The sequence below is a fragment of the Oncorhynchus nerka genome, linkage group LG10, assembly GCF_034236695.1.
Source record: "Oncorhynchus nerka isolate Pitt River linkage group LG10, Oner_Uvic_2.0, whole genome shotgun sequence".
Taxonomy (NCBI): domain Eukaryota; kingdom Metazoa; phylum Chordata; class Actinopteri; order Salmoniformes; family Salmonidae; genus Oncorhynchus; species Oncorhynchus nerka.
Window position 1 is genome coordinate 57238516 of NC_088405.1, and position 24515 is coordinate 57263030.

The following is a 24515-nucleotide window of genomic DNA, read 5'->3' on the forward strand; positions in this document are numbered from 1 at the left end:
TAGTGGTTATGAAGGCTAGTGGTGATGGAGGCTAGTGCTGGTGGAGGCTAGTGGTGATGGAGGCTAATGGTGATGGAGGCAAGTGGTGATGGAGGCTAGTGGTGGTGAAGGCTAGTGGTGGCTAGTGGTGATGAAGGCTAATGGTGAAGAAGGCTAGTGGTGATGGAGGCTAGTGGTGATGGAGGCTAGTGGTGATGGAGGCTAGTGGTGATGAAGGCTAGGCTAGGGGTGGCTAGTGGTGATCAAGGCTAGTGGTGGCTAGTGGTGATGAAGGATAGTGGTGGCTAGTGGTGATGGAGGCTAGTGGTGATGGAGGCTAGGGGAGGCTAGTGGTGATGAAGGCTAGTGGTGATGAAGGCTAGTGGTGGCTAGTGGTGATCAAGGCTAGTGGTGCTAGTGGTGATGGAGGCTAGTGATGATGAAGGATATTGATGGCTAGTGGTGATGAAGGCTAGTGGTGGCTAGTGGTGATGGAGGCTAGTGGTGATGAAGGCTAGTGGTGGCTAGCTGTGATGGAGGCTAGTGGTGATGAAGGCTAGTGGTGATGGAGGCTAGTGGTGATGGAGGCTAGTGGAGATGAAGGCTAGTGGAGATGAAGGCTAGTGGTGGTGGTGGCTAGTGGTGATGAAGGCTAGTGGTGATGGAGGCTAGTGGTGATGAAGGCGAGTGGTGATGGAGGCTAGTGGTGATGGAGGCTAGTGGTGATGAAGGCTAGTGGTGATGGAGGCTAGTGGTTATGAAGGCTAGTGGTGATGGAGGCTAGTGCTGGTAGAGGCTAGTGGTGATGGTGGCTAGTGGTGGTGGTGGCTAGTGGTGATGAAGGCTAGTGGTGATGGAGGCTAGTGGTGATGAAGGCGAGTGGTGATGGAGGCTAGTGGTGATGGAGGCTAGTGGTGATGAAGGCTAGTGGTGATGGAGGCTAGTGGTGATGGAGGATAGTGCTGGTGGAGGCTAGTGGTGATGGTGGCTAGTGGTGATGAAGGCTAGTGGTGATGGTGGCTAGTTGTGCCTTGTGGTGATGGAGGCTAGTTGTGGCTAGTGGTGATGGAGGCTAGTGGTGATGAAGGCTAGTGGTGATGGTGGCTAGTGGTGACGGAGGCTTGTGGTGATGGAGGCTAGTGGTGGCTAGTGGTGATGGAGGCTAGTGGTTATGAAGGCTAGTGGTGATGGAGGCTAGTGCTGGTGGAGGCTAGTGGTGATGGAGGCTAATGGTGATGGAGGCAAGTGGTGATGGAGGCTAGTGGTGGTGAAGGCTAGTGGTGGCTAGTGGTGATGAAGGCTAATGGTGAAGAAGGCTAGTGGTGATGGAGGCTAGTGGTGATGGAGGCTAGTGGTGATGAAGGCTAGGCTAGGGGTGGCTAGTGGTGATCAAGGCTAGTGGTGGCTAGTGGTGATGAAGGATAGTGGTGGCTAGTGGTGATGGAGGCTAGTGGTGATGGAGGCTAGGGGAGGCTAGTGGTGATGAAGGCTAGTGGTGATGAAGGCTAGTGGTGGCTAGTGGTGATCAAGGCTAGTGGTGCTAGTGGTGATGGAGGCTAGTGATGATGAAGGATATTGATGGCTAGTGGTGATGAAGGCTAGTGGTGGCTAGTGGTGATGGAGGCTAGTGGTGATGAAGGCTAGTGGTGGCTAGCTGTGATGGAGGCTAGTGGTGATGAAGGCTAGTGGTGATGGAGGCTAGTGGAGATGAAGGCTAGTGGAGATGAAGGCTAGTGGTGGTGGTGGCTAGTGGTGATGAAGGCTAGTGGTGATGGAGGCTAGTGGTGATGAAGGCGAGTGGTGATGGAGGCTAGTGGTGATGGAGGCTAGTGGTGATGAAGGCTAGTGGTGATGGAGGCTAGTGGTTATGAAGGCTAGTGGTGATGGAGGCTAGTGCTGGTAGAGGCTAGTGGTGATGGTGGCTAGTGGTGATGAAGGCTAGTGGTGATGGTGGCTAGTTGTGCCTTGTGGTGATGGAGGCTAGTTGTGTCTAGTGGTGATGGAGGCTAGTGGTGATGAAGGCTAGTGGTGATGGTGGCTAGTTGTGCCTTGTGGTGATGGAGGCTAGTTGTGTCTAGTGGTGATGGAGGCTAGTGGTGATGAAGGCTAGTGGTGATGGTGGCTAGTGGTGACGGAGGCTTGTGGTGATGGAGGCTAATGGTGATGAAGGCTAGTGGTGATGGAGGCTAGTGGTGGCTAGTGTTGTCTAGTAGGCTCAGTGCCACCAAGCCCTGTTAGTCTTAAAACTATGTGTTTCATCTGCGGTTGTCAGAAGAAGATCTGATCCACATGAATCATCTCTACTGCATCCAAACTAACTAGCAAACAAATGTCTGAGGCGTAACATCTCAACAAAGTAAATGTTATTTGACAGCTAGGCCACCCCCAATGAACAGTAATTTGATGCCATATTGTAGCCTAGTTATTTCAAGGCCAGACTATATGCCTAAACGGTAGGTAGCCTAGCCCTATGGGGCAAATGCTCATGTCTGACAACTTGAATGTGAGGTACCGCTTACCTAAAGTACTCTGCATAGGCTGCACTATTGTAGCAGAACAAGATGGTTTATCCCATGGACCCAATAATCCTCAAATTCGTACCAAATGAGACCATGGCACTGGGTATTACAAGGATAATTGAAATGACACCTACAGACAATATGCAGTAGGCATAGGCTATTTTAGTCTGTGTAATTACACTAATGGGACCACTTTGAACATTCTGGATCTGGCAGTGCATGACGCACTCACTCAATTCACACTCAAACGCACTAGAAAGAATGAAATGTGTAACATCAACTCTACTGACCCTGATTTGACCTCTACCTCAGGTGCCAGCTAAGGTAGTTCATCATCCTTAAAGTGAGAAAAGAAAACAGTGGATATCTCTGTGTATGTGAGAGAGAGAGAGAGAGAGAGAGAGGGGAGAGAGAGAGAGAGAGAGAGGGGAGAGAGAGAGAGAGAGAGAGAGAGAGAGAGAGAGAGAGAGAGAGAGAGAGAGAGAGAGAGAGAGAGAGAGAGAAAGGGAGAGAGGGGGGTAGTAGGCGTTAGTATGGTTGGCTGACCGTATGTCTGCGGTTCTGTGGTGGAGGGGAGTGAGGATCTCCTGGTGTTGTTAAACCCCTAAGAAATGTTCTTTTTGGATTCTACTCTTTGCTTACATACCTTACGCACACCCACCCTCCCCCTCATTTCCAACTTTCTCATTCCCTTTCCTTTTCCATTATGTATTTCATAACCTTAACGGAATTTAAAACTAAATAACATGGCAGGACTATAGGCTACTACTGTGTCCCCCTCTCAAACCATGAGCAGTCCTCCAATGTACCCATCATGTTTGTGTAGTGCAAATGCAATGGTAGCCTACTCACTTGACACACAGACTAGACGTAACATAGTAAACGAAAATCCAGGATGATCAAATTTGTCGGAGTGGATGGGTGGATATATAATGCGAATGTCTAGTAACCCAAAGGTTGCATGTTCAAATCTCATCACAGAAAACTTTAGCATTTTAGCTAATTAACAACTTTGTAACTACTTACTACATTTTTTATAGCTATTTTGGAACTACTTGGCATGTTAGCTAAACCTTCCCCTAACCTTAACACTTTAACCTAATCCTGACCTTAACCATTTAACCTAACCCTAACCTTAACCCCTAGCCTACTAACATTAGTAACAACAAATTGGGATTTGTAACAAATAATATGTATTGCAAATTCGTAACATGTACGAATTGCAAATCAGAATATATCATACGAATTGTAGACTAATTTGTAACATATCATATGAATTGTAATTTGAAACTTCACAAATTAATACATACCATACTAAACGTAACATATCATACTAATTTGAGCGTCCCAGGTTTGTGTTTACTGTGCCTTTTGATTTTGCCTTAAGTAACCTTCTATTTTATATAACCATACCAAATGTAACATATTATACTAGTCCCAGTGTCCTAGATTTACGTTCACTATGTTATGTCTAGTCTATATGACCAGTCTAGATGAACCACTTTTAATTTTCCTCGGTGTCTGCTACTCACTGGGTTCTCTGAAAGTCGCATTGCCATTGCTCGATTTACTAGGTATTGCTATGACTGACGTTTTCTGTAATCTGTTCCCCTTTCTACTCCGCCTTCGCCTCTGTCCTGCCAAGTGGTCTCGTCTCCCGCGGGACACACCTATATCATCACTGGGATTACACCGGCCGTGTGCCGCCTCCCCTTCCCCGCCACTACTCCTCTCATGCCCCGCTCTCACTCCCCGAATAGACTTTCCGTGATACTAGGAATTGCTGTTTTTCTGAACGACTATACGTGACAAATTAACATAGATTGTCGGACAAAGAAAAGTGATATACAGAAGAAAGAAAATAAGACAATGGGAACGAATGGACAATGGCAATACAAGTGCAACTGAGTTATGCGTGTAAAATAAGCCTATTTTACCATTTTCTCATAGAAGCATTGTAGGCATAGCTGTAGAAACATACTAAGTTTTTTAAAAAGGAGGCAAACCTGCGAAAAATCCTATTTCGCCAAACACCTGTCATGATTTCAGAGAATTGAACAAACTGGACATACCCAGCGCGCATTCGCTCAAGTTTTGGCTACATGATACCATTTTTGCAGAGCAAACCCATTCCCCTCCGCCAGCATTCTAACCGATGTGTTCGGCATGCTCTGCTGATGCCCGCAGGAATTACCGCAGGAGTTGTTGCAGTCCCCCAAACCCTTCTCAAACGAACGGATTACAGACAGTACCAGCTAGAGATCCTCGGTAACGGTGCCTGACTTTTGCTGGCCGGGTAGCTGCGCGGGACGAGAGATGAGTTCCCTCCTCTCTACACTAGTCATGTTGTAAGTTAAATGTGCAGTAACCCTTGATGCGCAACCTACGGTTTTCTGGAGAGAAATGAATGGAGGTATTGTGTATGTGTGTGTGTGTGTCAGCGCACATGTTTCTCTTCATGCATGCTCTGACCATCAGTCCAGCACAGCAGGTGTGGTGTTTCGTACACGGTCATATAGGGTGCATGTTCTCCTTTACCCATTGTAATAATGAAAAACTATTTTCTGAACAGCTAACTGAAATAGAAATGCCATCTGTTTTTCCAATACCAAGTGGTGGTGGAATCTTTTATTTTGTTATCAGTACAATTCCTCTGAGGCTGTTCCACATGGTAGCATATTGCTCCTCTGGCCACTCAACCATGTCCCATGACCCAGACACCTCTTTTCATTCTCCCCAGACTGAAAGACCAGACATTTGTCACTGGCAGAAGGTCTGCTAACGGGTTATGAATGAATGAGTGGATGTACAGTATAACTGTGCCTTATTGGTGTCTTTGATGGGTGTCTGTGTTTAACAGGATCATGTGATTCGTGAAGGGGATTATCAGCAATTAGCTCTTCCCCAAATTAGGGCATCAATCCACTTTAACCAAACCTAAAGCAATTCTGCCAGACTCGTTAACGAATCTTACATTTACAATGACAAATTTACCTTTAAAGTGTCCCTGTCACCCCCTTGTATCTCTCAAACTTACTCTCCACTTTTACAGAGGTTTCATCTGAGGTAACACAGAAGTAGAACAAAAGTAGCATTGGAGCCCAGACATCTGTGTGTGCTTTGGGCCAGCTGTAGGCTGCGTTCCAGGCATCCCTACATCTGGACAGCACAGGGGGTATGGGGTCCCCTAATGAGCACAAGGCCAGGGGGTACAGGAAGATATGAAAGAACACTCTCTACTGCTAACGTGTCTGCTAATGTTTCTCCTGCTCTTCCCCCTCTTTATTTAAGATGGAGGTCAGCCTTATTTGTGTGCTGTAATCTATGTATCTATGCATGTGCTGTGTGTGCTGTATTTATACAGGGAGCGATGAGAGATTGAAGTGCTTAGATAGATGGCTGGACGGATTAGTGAATATTGATATCCTATTAGCTCATCATAGATATGAGCTGAGCTCAGCAGCTGTCCCTAGAGAGAGACAGCATGGCCACTGTCTGTTGCTGTGATGGCTTTATCTAGAAATGACCTTTTTTGGAGGCATAGAGACGGGTTTAAAATTGGTGGTGGAGACAGAAAAGAGGCAGGAGTGTGGCAGACAGACTGCTTTTGTATTATTTTGGGATGCAAAAATAACACATGTAATCTCAATGCAGATCCATTCTCCCCTTCTCTCAGATCTGTCCAGGCTTTACTGGTGGTCTGCAGCCCCCTGCAGGTAAATGTGTGTATACAATTGTATCCATTATGTTTTCTAATATTCCATTCTGAATAAAGTCTCTCATTCTAACCACATGCCTGTCTGTTTTGTGGTGGCACAGGTCTTAGCGCATGACCATGTTAATTTCAGCGTATACGTGGAGAATCAGACACGGGGTCGAGACGCCATGAGTCGCCGGCAGCACAGAGTGTACCAGCTGTACAGCAGGACAAGTGGCAAACACGTGCAGGTGATGGGGAGGAGAATCAGTGCCAAGGGAGACGATGGGGATAAATATGGTAAGATATAGTACTACTACTTCCTACAATATACAGAACACTCCAATACAAATCAGAAACAAACACACAGAGAGAAATAGAAAGATGGCGCTGCGGTTTCTGTGTGGTAGACTCAGTCCCGATATCGATAAGGTCATTGATTTCCCATTTACCCCGCTATGTTGCTTTGTTGTAGGGGGATGGAGGGGGGTTTGGGTAGTGAGAGGGAGACTAATGTTATTGATTTGACCTCTGTATTGTGGCTACATCTATGAACTAATTGTATGTAACAATCCCCCCATCCCGTCCTATGTGCTCAATATCTATGCCCTTTCCCACATGACAAAATACTACAGTTTACTATATAATACTACAGTACTTTATGTATAATTCTGTAGTAAACTGTACTATACTGTAGAATCCTATACTCCACACTGTAGTATCCCTCGATCATGTGTAGTACTTACTATGTAATTCCGTAGTATACTGTAGAATACTATATTTCACACTGTAATATCCTTCAAACACATATAGAACTTACCATATAATGTTGTAGTATACTATACTACACACTGTAGTAGCCCTCGATTATGTAGTGCTTACTATATAATTCTGTAGTATAATGTAAAATACTATAGTACACACTGAAGTGTCCCTCAATCATGTGTGGGTCATTCCACAAAAAGGGTGCCTTTTCATGGAAGTAGAAATTATGCACCAATATTTAATTTGAAAAAGCCTGTTATAGTCAATGAAGTGGACTTTAATATAGACCAAATAGAGAATAAAGTACATCTTTAATATGAACAAAGGCTTTCTAAAGTGCCAAAATCCAGTATTTTGACACGTCCCTTCGTCAACCCTGTGTCACTTCTAGGACGATTTCAACCCACTTAATCCCGAAAATGTATCCACGTTTCACCATCATTCTAAATGCCTAGTTATTTTTCTGCTTTGACAAAGTCATTTCTGAAGATTATTATTTATATTCATAATATTAGTGACGCATTTACATCTGTCCCTCATGTTAAGGCCAACCCTGTTATGCAAACAATTTACCCCTTTAAAATAATGGACCATTCCACCAAGTTAAATTATTCACAGCAGGTGACATCATTTGGGTCTTCTGAACAGCATGGTGGAAAAGGAAGGAAGTCTTCTCTCTCTTTTTGGTCTATTTATAATTGTTTTATCATCTTTGATTGAGATGGTCGCGCTTAACACATCAACCCTGTAAGCTCAATTCACGTTAGGGAAAATTGAATTTGATTTATCTTTCATCATGCTCTTCACCACATGGGGAGTAATGGCCAATATTCACCTAAAACCTGTTATCGTCAACCCTGTTAGAGGCCCAACGGTAACTTTATCAGGTTGATATTATATGTGAATTCATTTGTACAAGGGATACTAGATCAATGAGAAATTGTTAGATTTATCTCAAAGATGAGTTTAATAAATAATAGTTAGGCAGTTACATAAGTGTCTGTAACAGGGTTGACAGTGTGGTTCAAGTGCAGATAAAATGCTCTTAGTTCATAGGATTTTAATGACTGAGATGGGGAAAAAGTATTTTTCCGTAGGCTAAAATATATTTCATTTCTTAAAAGTTTGCATGTATCCAAAAGACACCCATTTCGTGGAACTTAGTAATACTTAGTATAGAATTGTGTAGTATACTGTAGAATACTATTGTAAATACTGCAGTATTATCCACAAAAAACAATGTAGTAAATACTACAGTAATGTCCAAAAAAACACTAGTGTCTGCAAAAATACTGCAGTTTTTTAACAATAGTAGTACTACCGTATTTCATTTGCATATACCCCACCCATTCCCCTCCCACATATTCCAATTTGTGCCACTCACAAGCGAGACACCTACATGTCAAGTATATACCATATATTGTGTTCCCTACAGGTTAAGCAGAAGCTTTGAACTATCCATTCATACTCCAGTCTTACCGACAGTGTATGACTATTTTAGTATTTATCCAGCAAGTTTCCTCAAGGAGAAAGCCCCCACTTCTGTGTCAAAGACAACACAACAAACACACTATGTGCATACTACAGTAAATACTACAGTAATGTCTACAAAAACACTACAGTGTATACTACATTAAAGTCCACAAAAACACTTCAGTGAATACTACAGTACATAAATATAGTAATACTACAGTATTCATACCATATAGCATTTTGTCATGTGGGCTCTTACAATCTGTATTTTTGTGCCTCTGTCTCTTTCCAAGCCCAGCTTGTTGTGGAGGCTGATACTTTTGGAAGTCAGGTGAGAATCCGTGGTAAAGAGACCAACTTCTACCTGTGCATGAACCATCGAGGCAAGCTTGTGGGGAAGGTGAGACAAACACAATTCTAATTCTGACTCTTGCTGCACGTTCCTTTTAATGTATACATTTAAACAACCTGGAGTTATTCACTTTGCATCTCATATTGACACTACCAGTGCTTGACTTGGGCAGGAGCTTGCTGGAGTGGAGTACCGGCCCCTCAACATGTCTACTGCTTGAGCTCCTGTTCCTTTTATAGAATATTAGCTCAAAAGTATTGTTGAACCCCTGCACCTAAATATAGTTTTGGCAGCCAAAATGAGTGCCGGCACATATTTCAGTCCAAGTCAGACACTGGAAATGATCATATACGTGTGTGTATTCCAGAAGGCTAGTAATCGCAGTGCAGACTGTGTCTTCGTTGAGATGGTGTTGGAGAACCACTATACAGCTCTGATGTCAGCACGCTATACGGGCTGGTACGTGGGCTTCACCAAGAGGGGGCGCCCCAGGAGAGGCCCTCAGACACTGCCCAACCAGCAGGACGTTCACTTCATGAAGCGCCTGCCCCCCGGGGAGCAGCCCGACCTGCAGCCCTTCCGCTTCACCACGGTCAGCAAGAGAAGCAAGAAAGTGAGAGGGACCCGACCCACAGCCACTACAGCACCTACATAGTCAATGCCACACAACATACCCAAATGACTCGACAACTGTCCTCCCCTGTGTGAATTGAATGTAAAGGAGTTTGCTGGGCTGAACCCAGGTAAAGACCTAACTAAGTGGTGCATAGTACAATATGTGCATCTAAAGACTTGGAGCTAAACAATCTGACCACATCAGGGAAGATGTTGTCCTTGCCCTTTTCCTCCCCATTCCAAAGACCGTGTTGTCTCCAAGACTGTTGAATTACAATGTCCAGTGCCAACCATTCTAGTTAGGCCACAGAAGACAGCTATACTCAGTGTTTGTTTCCAGAGGCACTAAAGTTGAGCTACCAAAGACGACTGAACCATAGCGTTCAATAGCGAATATCCGTGTTTTCAACATCCCAAAGACAACTGGTCAACTGTTCAGTACCAAACACCCGCACCACCAAAGGCGACTGTAGCGTGTACCCAACACAGAGGGACAGTCAATGTTTCTCAACGCATTATTTGTATGTTTTGTCTTCATATGACTTAGGAGCTACTGTTCCTGCCTTTTCACTCAATACAGAAAGCTGCTGTAACATAGAAGTACACGATCTTCAGTCTGTCTTGTATGGAAATATTTAAGGAGAATTGTTGAAACTATATGCATTTTATTACCATTGTTATTATTACAATTATTTATTTAACTTGATGGTATGATAGCTGTTTTAGACCAATGGTATTGCCAAATAGAATACAAACATATGGTCCTAAAATGTTACCGGTTTGCGATATTGTGTGATACTCATTATCAATATGCTAATCCACAATTGTTTTTCTCTAAAAGAAATGTAAATACTCAGTGTTTGTGGACCATACAGGAAATGACTCATAACCTAACCTTGACATTGTAGGCACCATACTCTGGGTCATTGAGGTTCCATAAAAATAAAAAAGTACAAGTGCCATCTAGTGGTCACTGGAAATGGGAGCATCTGCACAGAACGTGCCAAACCACAGTCCACTGATTTATCCCTTGGAAAACAAGCTGAGCCTATAGTGACCTTCTCGATGGAATGCAGCTGCCAATACATAGAATCAATTCTGACCAGGTTAATACACGAGTTGAAAACTGAATGTGAAAATTAGCCAAAAAACACGCAGGGAATATCTACACAAACATATCTGAATGTATCTAGTTGTGAGGAGTACAGCCCTTTCATAACTGGATCAAGGCCTCAACAGCCACACTCATAACCATGTCATTTCCTGCAGCTGGGATGTCTTTCCCAGGCAGGCAGCCTGCACAGCTCAGACATGTGGGCACTAGTACGGAGGAGGGAGAGGCAGTTTCTCACTGCCCAACACCATGAAACATTTTCTTGAGAGAATGTGCGAGGCAGAGAATGGGCTGGACGTGTGTGTGGAGGAATGTGGGTTCCAGTGCATTACTGCATTCCTGATCACCCTTTCTGGGTACCGGCATTCCGTCTGCAGACAGACTTTGATCCTCCCCTCGATACACTACACACACACTTTCCAAACACCAATTCAGAGTTAATAATATATCCTAAATTCTCTAGTTTCTTGCCAATTTCCAGAGCCACACTCATTAAACCAAAAAATGTGAAACACACAACACGTCCTGCTGGTCATTTTCAGACCAGGCCTCCCTCTCTATATATCAAGATTATATTTAATAGACTAGCAATGGGAGGTTCACTTCAAATGAGTGGTGGTTTGGTCTGTACATACAGTACCGATGGCATAGATGCATGATACTGAACAAGTACATTACTCACACTCTGGTTTACACTCCTTCACATTCAAGTACTTTATTCTTATTCATGTTTTTTTTTTCCTTTAAAAAAAATCTTTTCAATATACAACACCATTTTAGACAAGACAATTCTGTTTACAACTAATTTCACCTCAGTAAGGGGTCATTCAGAACCTAGACAGGCAGCAAGAGGGGGGGGACAGAACAGGACAGAGGGAGAGTAAGTGAAAGACGAACGCAGGGAAGAGAACTAAGGATGAGAGGGGGTGAATTTGAGAGGGGTTTGGAGAGAAGAAAAATTCTTAGTACACTAACAAACTAAATTAATTGGGTCAAAAATAAAAAAAATATATAGAAAAACTTAAATAGGTCACTAGCACACTGTTGTCCCATCACTTATCCATGCAGTACTGTCTTCAGGGGGGGGAAAAAAACATCAGCTCTCTTCCACAAAAAATTTTTTACCAAACAAAATGAGAAAATAACAAGATAGATATGTCCTTGGTGCCCAAAGGGGCGGGCCTGAGGCATCTGTCACTCAGTCTGGATGAAGAGCCCCGTTGAGTTGAGCCCCGGCCCTGCCTCCTTCCTTCCTTCCTTTCCTCCCCAGGGCATCTTTAACAGGCCATTTCCAACCCTCTTTCTCCATTCAGTTCAGATTCCTTCATGTCCATGTCTGTTACTCGGTCTTGAGTGACCAGAGTAAGGGGAGTTGGGCCTTAGAGTGTGACCTAGTAGACTCCGCTTTGTGTGCGATTTGGTTGGGGTGGGGGGGGGGGGGGGGTGTAAGGGGCAATGTGTTTGAGCACCGAAGGCCCGATGAGGGCGGGACAACCCCTCCACACGAACACCAGGAGGACAGAGATGATGCAGCAAGGATGGAGTGGGAAGTGACCTCTGACCCTGGCACATTGACTTGGCCATTAGGACTGTCCCCGCACACACATCACATTCCACCGGGCCTGCCATGCAGAGAGAAAGACACACTCAGCACACTATGCAAGTAATCCTGTAGATGTGTTCAATTTAGGTCAGGAGTCCCCCCTCCAAGCAAAGAATGAAGTTGGAGTTGTAAATGAGCTGCAGTGCTTACCCCACCCTTTGGTAGAGTTAAAAGAAAAAGGGTGGGAGGCTTAAAGATAGAGTCGGCAATGCAGAAAGTAAACAGCAATTTCAGGTCAACTGAAGCCCACCCATATGCACAGTGTCTTGCATCGCAATCTTACTTCCACTATTGTTCCTGTACGGGTGTCACTTCATTTATTTGCCTGTAGGAAAAAGTGTGTGTGTGTGGGGGGGAGGGGCTGATGAATCAAATATTTGTTTTTGTATGAATCTGGCCTGCAAAATATAGATAGACATGTGCTTGCTTACTTACTTATCTTAACTACCGAAAAGCCACACAATTTGAATCAGAGCATCTTGTTCATTAAAAATATCACTTTAGTTTGTTGTATTCATTCCTATTGTGTGTAAGTTCTGGTGAGTGTATGCAGGCGCATACTCCTGACAGTGTGTGAGAGTCGTGTGTACCTGCTATCTGGAGATGTATGTATACGTGCGAGAGGGCGACCTGCCCTCAGTCTGTCCATTGGTCGACACGTTCAGGAAGTCCCAGATGAGGATAGTGTCGTCATGGGAACTGCTGATGATCTGGAATTCATCAAACTGTAGCCGGAATACACGCCCAGAGTGCTCCTGAAAGACCGTCAAATTCATCAGTATCCTCTACAATAACCATCATCTCCACCATCATGCTCTAGATCCAAGCTAAACTCACCACCAGTGTGCGCAGACAGAGGGTGCTGGCAGGGGCACGAGGGTCCAGAGCAGCTTGTAAGTCCCATACTTTGATTTTACTACAAAGGAACAGCACAGGCGAGCACACCCTCTTAACATCATAATGGAAACAACACAGTATTCAAGTCTCGTCAGTGGATACGCTGGAGGACCTCATACTCCGGCCTATAAAAGTTTGACTAGCAGCCTAACAAATTCACTCTGATTAACAGGCCGAAGCCAGGATTGGGGGGGAATCAGGAGTCTGAGATCAGCAGTGAGAGAATAACAAGGATTAACAGAGGTCAAGTGCAGGATTAGAGTGAGGGAATAAAGCCATTAACAGTCAGATCTCCATTAGTAGTGAGAGATCAGCTCAGCCACCGTGAGACGAACCCTCCCTTACCCATCGTAGGCTCCACTAACGATCCTTTTGTTGTCGAAGCGAATGCAACGGACCAACTCCTCATGGCCTTCCAATACCCGCAAACATGCCCCGCACTCAATATCCCACAACCTGAGGAGAGAGAATCCGTGTTAGTTTAGTAACATGACAAAGGCACGTTCATCTCCCGGTTACAGATTCTATAAATATAGACCAGTAAGAAACACCCAGAAGAATATTCCACCCTCAAACACGACAGACACTCACCGGATAGTGTTGTCCGAGGAGCCGCTGACCACTAGTCGGTCTCTGTACTGCAGACAGGCAATGCCTCTCTTATGGCCATTCAGCGTACGTACAAACTCGCAAGTGCTGGTGCTCCACACCTGGAGGGGCGTCAAGGCAAAAACACACACCACCCAGAGGTCAACACAAAAAAAGAAGCATTTAGCCTAAATAATCCTTCATGTCAACACTAACAGTTGTTACTTTTGAAATCTCTTCCATCCTGTTTTCCTTCATTAGAATGCTTCTGTACTAGAATGAAGCTGCTGAGAACAGTCTGCAGCCAGAGCTATAATCCAGCTGTACACCTCTGTCTACACACACACACACACACACACACGTGTCAGAGAGTGACACTGTGCAGCTGCATGAAAACATGAATGTAAACACAAAGGTATAACAGTGATACACATTTAGGGGTGTCAAGTAACACTCCCTCTCCCAAACACAGATATTGCAGTCTGCCGTCCCTCCCTTATTACTTGGGGAATGTTTTCAGAGAGCTGGGGCGTAGTGTGCGGGAGACGGCTCGGTACGGAATGCCTTGGCCAGTCTCCCAGGGCGATGGGTGGGCTAGCCAGGGTCTCTTTGTTCCTGGAATCCTGGCTGCCCACAAATCCACCGTCTGGAATACGGGGAGGTACTGGGGAGCTGCGGATGAGACTGGGGTTGGGGCTGAGACGAGACAGACATGCAGGTCCACAGTTTAACCCCAGGAAGAGACAAGACGTCAGCTCTGGACTCTGGGTTCAGTCAGTGCTTCCCACAGCAGGCCTCACACTCTGGGCTAACTCAAGCTCTATGCTGCCCTCTACTGGACACGTTGCACAACTGAACTCAACCAGAATGAGAGGATTTGGTAGGTTTGGGTAGGGGACACTTGATAGGTGTGGCTGGCTTGTATTTTGCATTTCAAGTATATTCTGTGAATGAACAATGACAAGCAGTGATGATGGGGAAGATAACTAGCTTTTGATTAAAAGCACCATGGTCATGCAGAGCAGGGGGAGAGAACTGAAGCCACTCATTTATCATTCTAGCTCACAGGAAGATAAACACACACACACACACACACACACACACACACACTAGCCAAGAAATCAAAGCCCGGCTGAATAACGCTGGTTGTGCATTCAGTAGACTCTGCTAAAGCAATGTATAGTCATTCTTTTTGTGTGGTTCAGTGTGCTGAAGGATCATTCAGACAGACATGAACCAAGTTGATGCCAAATGGTTGTCTTTGCAAGATCTGCAACATCCACAGGCAGAAGATCTCTACAGCAAATAAGGCAACACTTTTTAAAGTTTTTTTTAAATAAAGACTTTTAAGATCAAGATGCACAGGATCCAGTGTGTTGGACATGCTAAGAATGTCTCAAGAAAGGATCCCTAAAAAGTTGCTCTCTGGAAAATACAAGGAAGGCAGACCAAAGACAACATGGCGACAGACTGGTGGCTGAGCTGGCTGGATCTCTCATGGGACAGGACCCAAGCTACGGCAAAAAGACTGTAGTGGCAGAGGTTGTTGCGGCCTTAGTCTTATTTCGCCCTATTGGGATCTAAGTTAGTAAGTCTTGTGCCACTGCAAAAGTACTAGAACATATGCTTGTTGAGATGTTGCCATGCTTGAGGCTCTCGTGAGTTGACCTTAGGTCATCGGGGCAAACTTGCCTTGATGGTACGGTCACCGGACGCTGACACGATGTACTTGTCGTCAAAGTCCACCACGTTGACCGCTGCTCTGTGGCCGACCAGCACGCGGCGCAGACTGATGTCTGTGGGCGAGGCCATGTCCCACACGGCGATGGAACGGTCCTTCGAGCACGTCACCATCAGACCGTTACAGAACCGCAAGTGGAGAACCGCCTCGTTGTGGTGGATCAGCGTGTTCAGCACCTCCCCAGTGTTCACATCCCACACCCTGAGACACCGAGAGAGATCATCAACATCCGTCAAACACAACATACCACATGCCTCTCGAATTAAATAAGCTTTGGAGCTTCCTGGAGCATGGGTAAGAGGGCAGAGGAGTTGCTGACCTGACGGTGGAGTCTGAGGACCCGGTGACGATGACCCTCTCATCATACTGCAGACACAACACTGAACCTGTATGACCCGTCAAGATCTTCAGACACTCCAGAGACTGCTTGTCCCAGATCTACACAGAAACAGAGGGGGAGAAATTCACACAAAATAATATTTATCAAACTAAATGTACTATGCGTTGCATTGACACATTGTAAGAAGCTTTCTTGTTATACAATATCCAGTAGACATTAGATTACACGCGCCCCCCCCCCCCCCCGCTCTTCAATCAACATCAAACAAGAACGCCGACCTTGATGGAGTTGTCTCGGAGGCCGCTGATGATCTTGTCGTCGTCATACTGCAGACAGTAAACCCCCTTACTGTTCTCTGAGCGACACTGGATCCGCTGCAGATTGTGCCGACCACACCTCCAGTTGGCCTCAATTGTCTAAAGAGAGTGAATGGGAAACACAGGAAAGATCAGTGAGAAGAGAGGGAGGTTGAAGGGGACAAGGGGAGCAGCAGAAACACTCACCTCTATGTCCTGGATGATTTTGGGGTACAGGGAGCGGTAGTAGGAGTTTGGTGGGACTTCTGTGGTTCGATTCTTGAACAGGTACTTTTCCCTAGAAGAGAGAACACATTCACAATTATTTATTTTTTTAAACGACCAAATATATTCATCTCCACAACATCAATTGTCTTTTCCTAAGGTGAAGTTGCTTGGATACATTCTATTATGTCGATTGTTGATCCATTCTACTGGTGATCTGAATGAAACTCATTGCGATTCAGGGTGGCCCGACCAGTGATCCCAGTCTGTACTCACCACTGGTGCCTCTCTGACAGGCCTTTCCAGAGAGGGTCTGTACGGACCATACGCTCTATGAGTTTCTTCCACAGCATGCCCTCCGAGATGACCCTCTGCCACTCCTTACACACCAGCTCTGCCGAGCACAGCGAGCGCGCGTCCAGGAAGGACAGGATGTTCTCTGCTATGTGGTCCAGACCCTGAGCTAGAACCACAAGGAGTAGAAGTACTCATGTAATTGTGAATGTGTAGATGAACTGAGCCTAGGGTGTGTTCATTAGTCAGATAGCGCAGCAAACAATTGCAAAATGTTTAGCCTAATGAAAAGGTTTTGCCCACGTAAATGAGTTTATTGGACAAATCCAGGTAGGTCCCTACCGGTTTCAATAGCTTCAGTTTGGTTCCTAGTCAATATACACCTCTAAAGTGGTTTCCTTTGGAGCATTTACTGGTGGCGAGGTAGAAGTTATTGGTTGTGGTATATTCCGTATAAGCGCACTCATTTTAGGGCTGTGACAAATGGACAGTTTTGTGTTTAAAAACAGACATTTTTGTATCAGTTTACCGGTAAAATTATAAGAGAAAATGCCCAAATTCCACTTCAATTCAAAATGCAGAGTAATGGCCTTATTTCATATGGCCGGGCAATGAAGTTATCTACCAAGGTCATATGGTTGAAAACGCCTCGGCTACGACATATTTGGTTGTCTAAGGGTTTCAGAGTGCCCCTGAAGTGGGATTCTCTCTGTAAAGGAATGACGCTTCTGAAGCAGGACTCACATCCATCACTAGGAGCCTGCCTGCACGCAGACCACTGACTCCTAAAAAAAGTACTTTAAGGTTTGTTAAATACCGTGACTTACCAAGGCGTTTAGTAGAAAGAAAACATCTTCCGCTAAACTGAGACTGTTCTCGGAAGAACGGCAACTAATCAAAACACACGCATCTTTCATAGCGAGGTAGCAAGGGACGGAGAGAGAGAGGGGAGGGGCACAGTACAGGCAGGTCGGCCACTTGGCAGGCAGAGTCAGAACAGAGCACTAGGCCCATCTATCGGCATTCAAAAGCTGTATCTCGCAATGGCATGCTCCATTTTGTCATTTCTTGGCTGGCAGGGCATATGATCAATGAATAGACAAGGATATTATACACGCAACAGACCGAAGCCTGAACACACAATCGCATCATTAGCAAAGAGAAAAAGCAGGTGGGCCAGCTGCACTGATTTAAAATGTCTGAAAGGAATATTAAAAAATACATCATTTTTCCATTTGTGATTTTTCTTAACATTAAGGATCCCAATTTTGTTTAAACATTTTCGCATTCACCCCCCCTAATATAATACATGACGAGACCATGCTATCAAAGTAATATCAAACTGCAGTGTGAACCATACCTGGCAGTGCAGTGATGAAGTCCCTTTGGAGCATGGGTTTGAGGTAGGAGTTGATGTGGCCGTGTTGGTAGTGGCACATGCGTGAAATCAGGTGTTCCACAAACTCCACCTGGTCAGCCTCAGACCACTGGTCGAACAGCTGGATGCACACGTCCTTCTCCTTCTCGTAGTTCCCTTCCGATGGCCGCTTCCTTGAGCCCGTCATCGGACCATTGGTGATCGTCTGAACACAGAAATGGAACGGTTATAAACTATCAGTCCACAGTGGTGTGTACTGTCAAATGTATGGACTCTGAGCTTCAGTCGACATGGATCTCGTCAAATGAGGGACGGGCTTTGGGCCTTGATAAAGCTAGTCAGTGTACAGAACTCTATGGGCCGGTTTCCCGGGAGTGTTCTTTTTAAGTCCAGTACTAGAATGAATGTACAGTTGAAGTCGGAAGTTTACATACACCTTAGCCAAATACATTTAAACTCAGTTTCACAATTCCTGATCTTTAATCTTAGTAAAAATTCCCTGTTTTAGGTCAGTTAGGATCACTATTTTATTTTAAGAACGTAAAATGTCAGAATAATAGTAGAGAGAATTATTTATTTCAGCTTTTAATTCTTTCATCACATTCCCAGTGTGTCAGAAGTTAACATACACTCAATTAGTATTTGGTAGCATTGCCTTTAAATTGTTTAACTTGGGTCAAACCTTTTGGGTAGCCTTCCGCAAGCTTCCCACAATAAGTTGGGTGAATTTTGGCCCATTCCTCCTGACAGAGCTGGTGTAACAGTCAGGTTTGTAGGACTCCTTGCTCGCACAAGCTTTTTCTGTTCTACCCACAAATTTTCTAATGGGATTGAGGTCAGGGCTTTGTGATGGCCACTTCAATACCTTGACTTTGCTGTACTTAAGCAATTTTGCCACAACTTTGGAAGTCTGCTTGGGGTCATTGTCCATTTGGAAGACCCATTTGCGACCAAGCTTAAACTTCCTGACTGATGTCTTGAGATGTTGCTTCAATATATCCACATAATTTTCCTCCCTCGTGATGCCATCTATTTTGTGAAGTGCACCAGTCCCCCCTGCAGCAAAGCACCCCCACACATGATGCTGCCACCCCCGTGCTTCACGGTTGGGATGGTGTTCTTTGGCTTGCAATTCTCCCCCTTTTTTCTCTAAATATAACAATGGTCATCATTGCCAAAAAGTACATTTTTTGTTTCATCAGACCAGAGGACATTTCTCCAAAAAGTAAAATATTTCTCCCCATGTGCAGTTGCAAACCGTAGTCTGGCTATATGGCGGTTTTGGAGCGGTGGCTTCTTCCTTGCTGAGCGGCCTTTCAGGTTATGTCGTTATAGGACTCATTTTACTGTGGATATAGATACTTATGCACCTGTTTCCTCCAGCATCTTCAAAGGGTCCTTTGCTGTTGTTCTGGGATTGATTTGCACTTTTAGCACCAAAGTACGTTCACCTCTAGGAGACAGAACACGTTTCCTTCCTGAGCGGTATGATGGCTGCGTGGTCCCAAAGTGTTATTACTTGCGTACTATAGTTTGTACAGATGAACGTGGAACGTTCAGGCGTTTGGAAATTGCTCCCAAGGATGAACCAGACTTGGACTTGTCTTAGCTGATTTCTTTTGATTTTCCCATGATGTCAAGCAAAGAGGCACTGAGTTTGAAGGTAGGCCTTGAAATACATCCACAGGTACACCTCCAATTGACTCAAATAATGTCAATTAGCCTATCAGACCAGGCCATGACATAATTTTCTGGAATTTTCCAAGCTGTTTAAAGAAACAGTCAACTTAGTGTATGTAAACATTTGACCCACTGGAATTGCGCTACAGTGAATTATAAGTGAAATGATCTGTCTGTAAACAATTGTTGGAACAATTACTTGTGTCATGCAAAGTAGATGTCCTAACCGACTTGCCAAAACTATAGTTTGATAACAAGAAATTTGTGGAGTGGTTGAAAAATGAGTTTTAAAATGACTCCAACCTAAGTGTATGTAAACTTCCAACCTCAACTGTATGTCTGGGAAACTGGCTTTATATAATGAATCCGGCTTTGGTGTGTGTGGATTTCCTCTTCAAATTGCCATGACGTTGTGTTCGGAGAAAGGTTTTTGATGACACTGTAGTCTGGCATTAGTACACACACCGTTTCACTGCCCACTGGAAACCACAACGAGATTGTCAATATTGATGGCACTATTGATGGCACAAGGCACACCTTAAAGATAATTATGAAGACATAAAAAGGGGAGATACGCTAACAGGTTATAAATGTGTTTTTTGGAGGTGGACTAGGCTAATATACTACCATTACGCTTCGGTGACTGTCTGGCCGTGGACCCATGGGTCTGTTGCCTCACCTTGAACACTATGATCTTCTTTGATGAGAGGTCATCTGTCTGGGAGTCCATGAAAGTGGTGTTCTGAGGGAGAGAGGCCATTGGTAAATCACGAGACATTATTCATTAACATAAACACACAGTCAGTCCAAACCTTCTGGCCCAAAATGTACAACATCCAATGTACCATGGGGGACCAATTACAATTCCAGCAGGCTTGTCATCATTTCTCATCTGAAGAAACAGTCAGTCAAAGTAAGCTAATTGTTTAAGCATGGGGGACTGGGTTCAACATTGATATGCATTAGGTATTAGCAGAGGCTTGGGTTTGAAGAGGGAGGGAGGGAGGAATCCATGGCTTGTCAACAGCTGCCCCTTATTCAGACCCGCAAAGCCATGTCAATCTGACATGTATTCAGAAGATTGACATGAAATCTGATAAAGACATCAGACCTTATAGGGTTGGCTGTGAGAGGCGACACCAGATGGTATGATAATTCCATTTAAAACAGTCCCGGCTGTGTCTAAATGTGATCCGTCTTTGTGTCGTCCTAGGAGAATGTGGGTATGTTTGTTTGGGGCAACAGATTATCTACAACTGAACCTAAACACATGCAGTCATTTGTATTTAGCCGACATTACTCTTGCCTGTATCGACATTAAGTGATTGTGCCATATGCCACAAGCCTAGATTGGCACGCTTTGTCCAATACAGAAGCATAGGACTAGGATGCTAACGTTACTTTGCAAGACAGCCAGTGACCTATTATGTGATAGCAAATCTTTGCCCATATGTCACTGGCTAAGGTGACAAAACAGAGAACACTGTCTGGAACAAAATGCACCTATGTAGTAGCTACGTTAACAAGATAATATTGTTTCCCCCTTCTGATGACCAGGTGGCGAATCGCATCTCTGCATGTCTGGCAGACATATCAGTGTGGATGACGGATCACCACCTCAAGCTGAACCTCGGCAAGACGGAGCTGCTCTTCCTCCCGGGGAAGGACTGCCCGTTCCATGATCTCGCCATCACGGTTGACAACTCCATTGTGTCCTCCTCCCAGAGCGCTAAGAACCTTGGCGTGATCCTGGACAACACCCTGTCGTTCTCAACTAACATCAAGGCGGTGGCCCGTTCTTGTAGGTTCATGCTCTACAACATCCGCAGAGTACGACCCTGCCTCACACAGGAAGCGGCGCAGGTCCTAATCCAGGCACTTGTCATCTCCCGTCTGGATTACTGCAACTCGCTGTTGGCTGGGCTCCCTGCCTGTGCCATTAAACCCCTACAACTCATCCAGAACGCCGCAGCGTCTGGTGTTCAACCTTCCCAAGTTCTCTCACGTTACCCCGCTCCTCCGCTCTCTCCACTGGCTTCCAGTTGAAGCTCGCATCCGCTACAAGACCATGGTGCTTGCCTACGGAGCTGTGAGGGGAACGGCACCTCAGTACCTCCAGGCTCTGATCAGGCCCTACACCCAAACAAGGGCACTGCGTTCATCCACCTCTGGCCTGCTCGCCTCCCTACCACTGAGGAAGTACAGTTCCCGCGCAGCCCAGTCAAAACTGTTCGCTGCTCTGGCCCCCCAATGGTGGAACAAACTCCCTCACGACGCCAGGACAGCGGAGTCAATCACCACCTTCCGGAGACACCTGAAACCCCACCTCTTTCAGGAATACCTAGGATAGGATAAAGTAATCCTTCTCACCCCCCTTAAAAGATTTAGATGCACTATTGTAAAGTGGCTGTTCCACTGGATGTCTTAAGGTGAACGCACCAATTTGTAAGTTGCTCTGGATAAGAGCGTCTGCTAAATGACTTAAATGTAAATGTAAATAATCGGCTGACAATCTACGGATGGCTAAATCAAAAATAGCGTCACGATAATAGTTACCCATCATAATTGTATCTAACATTACGTTCATTTCTGAATAGCTAACCTGACTACCTGGTCTTTTTGCCTGACGAGATTGTCATACTGACTTGTTAGCTAGCGTTACCTACTCAGAAAATGTAGACAAAACTCCAGCTGTTTGCTTCGAACATATCAAACATAATTACTTGTTTATTACGCAAGCTAACGTCAGCACTTCCTCTAAACATCTCGAAACGCCACTGATTCACAATGACAGAAACTCTAGTGTTCGGTAATGGACAGAGTGGGGAGTGCCTCTTTTAGCTAACGTTAGTTATACATATATGTATCTATGTGCGTGGTTGACAATCAGAGTAGTTATGTACCTAGTCGGCTAACAAGAAATCGTTAGCCAATGGTTGGCGCTCAAGAAACAGTACACATTTATCGGAAACCTAACTTTATGTTTAACCTGGAAAGCTTGTGGCTAACTTGGAGTCGGACAAATGGCGCAGCGGCGACGCAGTGAGATCCAATCGCCTAGCTAGTTCCTTTGCTAGTTAACTGGTTAGCATGTAAGTATTTAAAGACGGGGCCACTTCCCGGTCCTTTCTCGTACTAGCAGACTCACTCCTCGTCCTGTCGACCTCTACCATTCAGATGACAATCATTCACTTCCCAATCATTTCCAAAATCATTATGGTGTTACCTAGAATAATTACAAACATGAGCCACGGGTTAATGTTAGATCAGACATCGGGCCCTCCCTCTACTCGCTAGGTAGCGAACGGTACTACTAGCTAATGTTAGCTAGGCATATTCTATTTTGTATGTCATCTCGGCTCTCCCGTTTGTTCAAAATCGTTTCGATCGGTTCTACTCGAGTGTTAATACCATATTACGCACTCCGACATCGATATTATGGGGCAGAAAGTAATCATCCAATCCAAAACTCACCATCAGCTCCAACGTTTTGTCCTCCATCTCCGGCTCCATATTGTTGCTCCCCGAAACTCGCTCGCTGCGAAAATGGAAACCCAGCCCTGAGTCCGCGACGGGCCGCAGATCGTATGACGTCACAGAACACAACTGGACTGGGGTTTCGGGGGTGGGTTCACTGAAGCATAGACTTCCTTGGTTGGTCGAGAAATTATAAAGAAGGGATTGTCATTCTGTGGTTGGCGCTTTTCTGCTGCTAAGGGAAAGAGGTTGTGCTTGTTCGAGGGTCGACTTCCGCCAGGTGCTGCTCAGATGATCTGATCTACAAATCACCTCCACTTGCAAAAGACTGATTACAACAGTTTATGATGTAAAGATTAGCAAATCTACACTGTCTAGAATTGGGGAAATGATCATTACAATTATATTGAAAGTTATATATTATAAATGGTCTTCCCTTGATGCATCCCACAGCTAATTACTGTTATATTGGCACGGGCTGGATATAAATATGTCACGTAACTTTCCCGTTTAATAGCGAAGAGAATAGTGTACTTGTCACTGGATGTACCAAGACATTCAATACACTAAAATTCCTGTTGGAAAAAAATGCAAAGGGTAATATTTACTTTGTGTATACTAAATAAGCCCTGAATCAAACAGCACACACCTGCAGTCACACACACACACACACACACACACACCTCAAAAAAATAAAGGGAACACTAAAATAACATCCTAGATCTGAATGAATGAAATATTCTTATTAAATACTTTTTTCTTTACATAGCTGAATGTGCTGACAACAAAATCACACACTGTGCGGCCCCCCAAAGAAATGCCACCCCACACCATGACTGACCCACCGCCAAACCGGTCATGCTGGAGGATGTTGCAGGCAGCAGAACGTTCTCCACGGCGTCTCCAGACTCTGTCACGTGCTCAGTGTGAACCTGCTTTCATCTGTGAAGAGCACAGGGCGCCAGTGGCGAATTTGCCAATCTTGGTGTTCTCTGGCAAATGCCAAACACCCTGCACGGTGTTGGGCTGTAAGCACAACCGCCACCTGTGGACGTCAGGCCCTCATACCACCCTTATGGAGTCTGTTTCTCCTGACCGTTTGAGCAGACACATGCACATTTGTGACCTGCTGGAGGTCATTTTGCAGGGCTCTGGCAGTGCTCCTCCTTGCACAAAGGTGGAGGTAGCGTTCCTGCTGCTGGGTTGTTGCCCTCCTACGGCCTCCTCCACATCTCCTGATGTACTGGCCTGTCTCCTGGTAGCGCCTCCATGCTCTGGACACTACGCTGACAGACACAGCAAACCTTCTTGCCACAGCTCGCATTGATGTGCCATCCTGGATGAGCTGCACTACCTGAGCCACTTGTGTGGGTTGTAGACTCAGTCCCATGCTACCACTAGAGTGAAAGCACCGCCAGCATTCAAAAGTGACCAAAACATCAGCCAGGAAGCATAGGAACTGAGAAGTGGTCTGTGGTCACC

The 24515-nt window shown here is 45.1% G+C and overlaps 2 protein-coding genes across 3 annotated transcripts; one reads left to right on the forward strand and one right to left on the reverse strand.

Moving 5' to 3' along the window:
* Positions 1 to 4157: 4157 nt before the first annotated feature.
* On the forward strand, positions 4158 to 11591 carry LOC115135700 (fibroblast growth factor 18-like). Of its 2 annotated transcripts, none has more exons than XM_029670673.2 (5): positions 4158 to 4846; positions 6175 to 6220; positions 6318 to 6495; positions 8727 to 8833; positions 9153 to 11591. In XM_029670673.2, exons 1-5 carry the CDS (start codon positions 4815 to 4817, stop codon positions 9438 to 9440), a joined length of 651 nt encoding a protein of 216 aa, XP_029526533.1. In that variant the 5' UTR covers positions 4158 to 4814; the 3' UTR covers positions 9441 to 11591. The 2 variants fall into 2 exon arrangements, with proteins under 2 accessions (XP_029526533.1, XP_029526534.1); XM_029670674.2 differs by having other exon boundaries at positions 6175 to 6214.
* LOC115135699 (F-box and WD repeat domain-containing 11-B) lies at positions 11204 to 23182 on the reverse strand. The gene is made up of 13 exons (XM_029670672.2): positions 23031 to 23182; positions 20236 to 20298; positions 17859 to 18081; positions 16481 to 16667; positions 16187 to 16277; positions 15962 to 16099; positions 15663 to 15781; positions 15295 to 15544; positions 13606 to 13724; positions 13360 to 13470; positions 12955 to 13033; positions 12708 to 12872; positions 11204 to 12136 (listed from the first exon to the last, which is right to left on the reverse strand). The coding sequence occupies exons 1-12, from the start codon at positions 23067 to 23069 to the stop codon at positions 12711 to 12713; spliced, it is 1581 nt and encodes a 526-aa protein (XP_029526532.1). The 5' UTR covers positions 23070 to 23182; the 3' UTR covers positions 11204 to 12136; positions 12708 to 12710.
* Positions 23183 to 24515: the final 1333 nt, after the last annotated feature.

Coding starts and splice junctions, on each gene's coding strand:
- LOC115135699 (XM_029670672.2), bottom strand. CDS start 23,069: ATGGAGCCGGAGATGGAGGACAAAACGTTGGAGCTGATG. Junction 16,278..16,480: donor CTGTCAGAGAGGCACCAGTG/GTGAGTACAGAC, acceptor TCTCTCTTCTAG/GGAAAAGTACCTGTTCAAGA. Junction 13,725..15,294: donor CCGGTGACCGTACCATCAAG/GCAAGTTTGCCC, acceptor ACGCCCCTCCAG/GTGTGGAGCACCAGCACTTG.
- LOC115135700 (XM_029670673.2), top strand. CDS start 4,815: ATGAGTTCCCTCCTCTCTACACTAGTCATGTT. Junction 4,847..6,174: donor CTCTCTACACTAGTCATGTT/GTAAGTTAAATG, acceptor CCCTTCTCTCAG/ATCTGTCCAGGCTTTACTGG. Junction 8,834..9,152: donor GAGGCAAGCTTGTGGGGAAG/GTGAGACAAACA, acceptor TGTGTATTCCAG/AAGGCTAGTAATCGCAGTGC.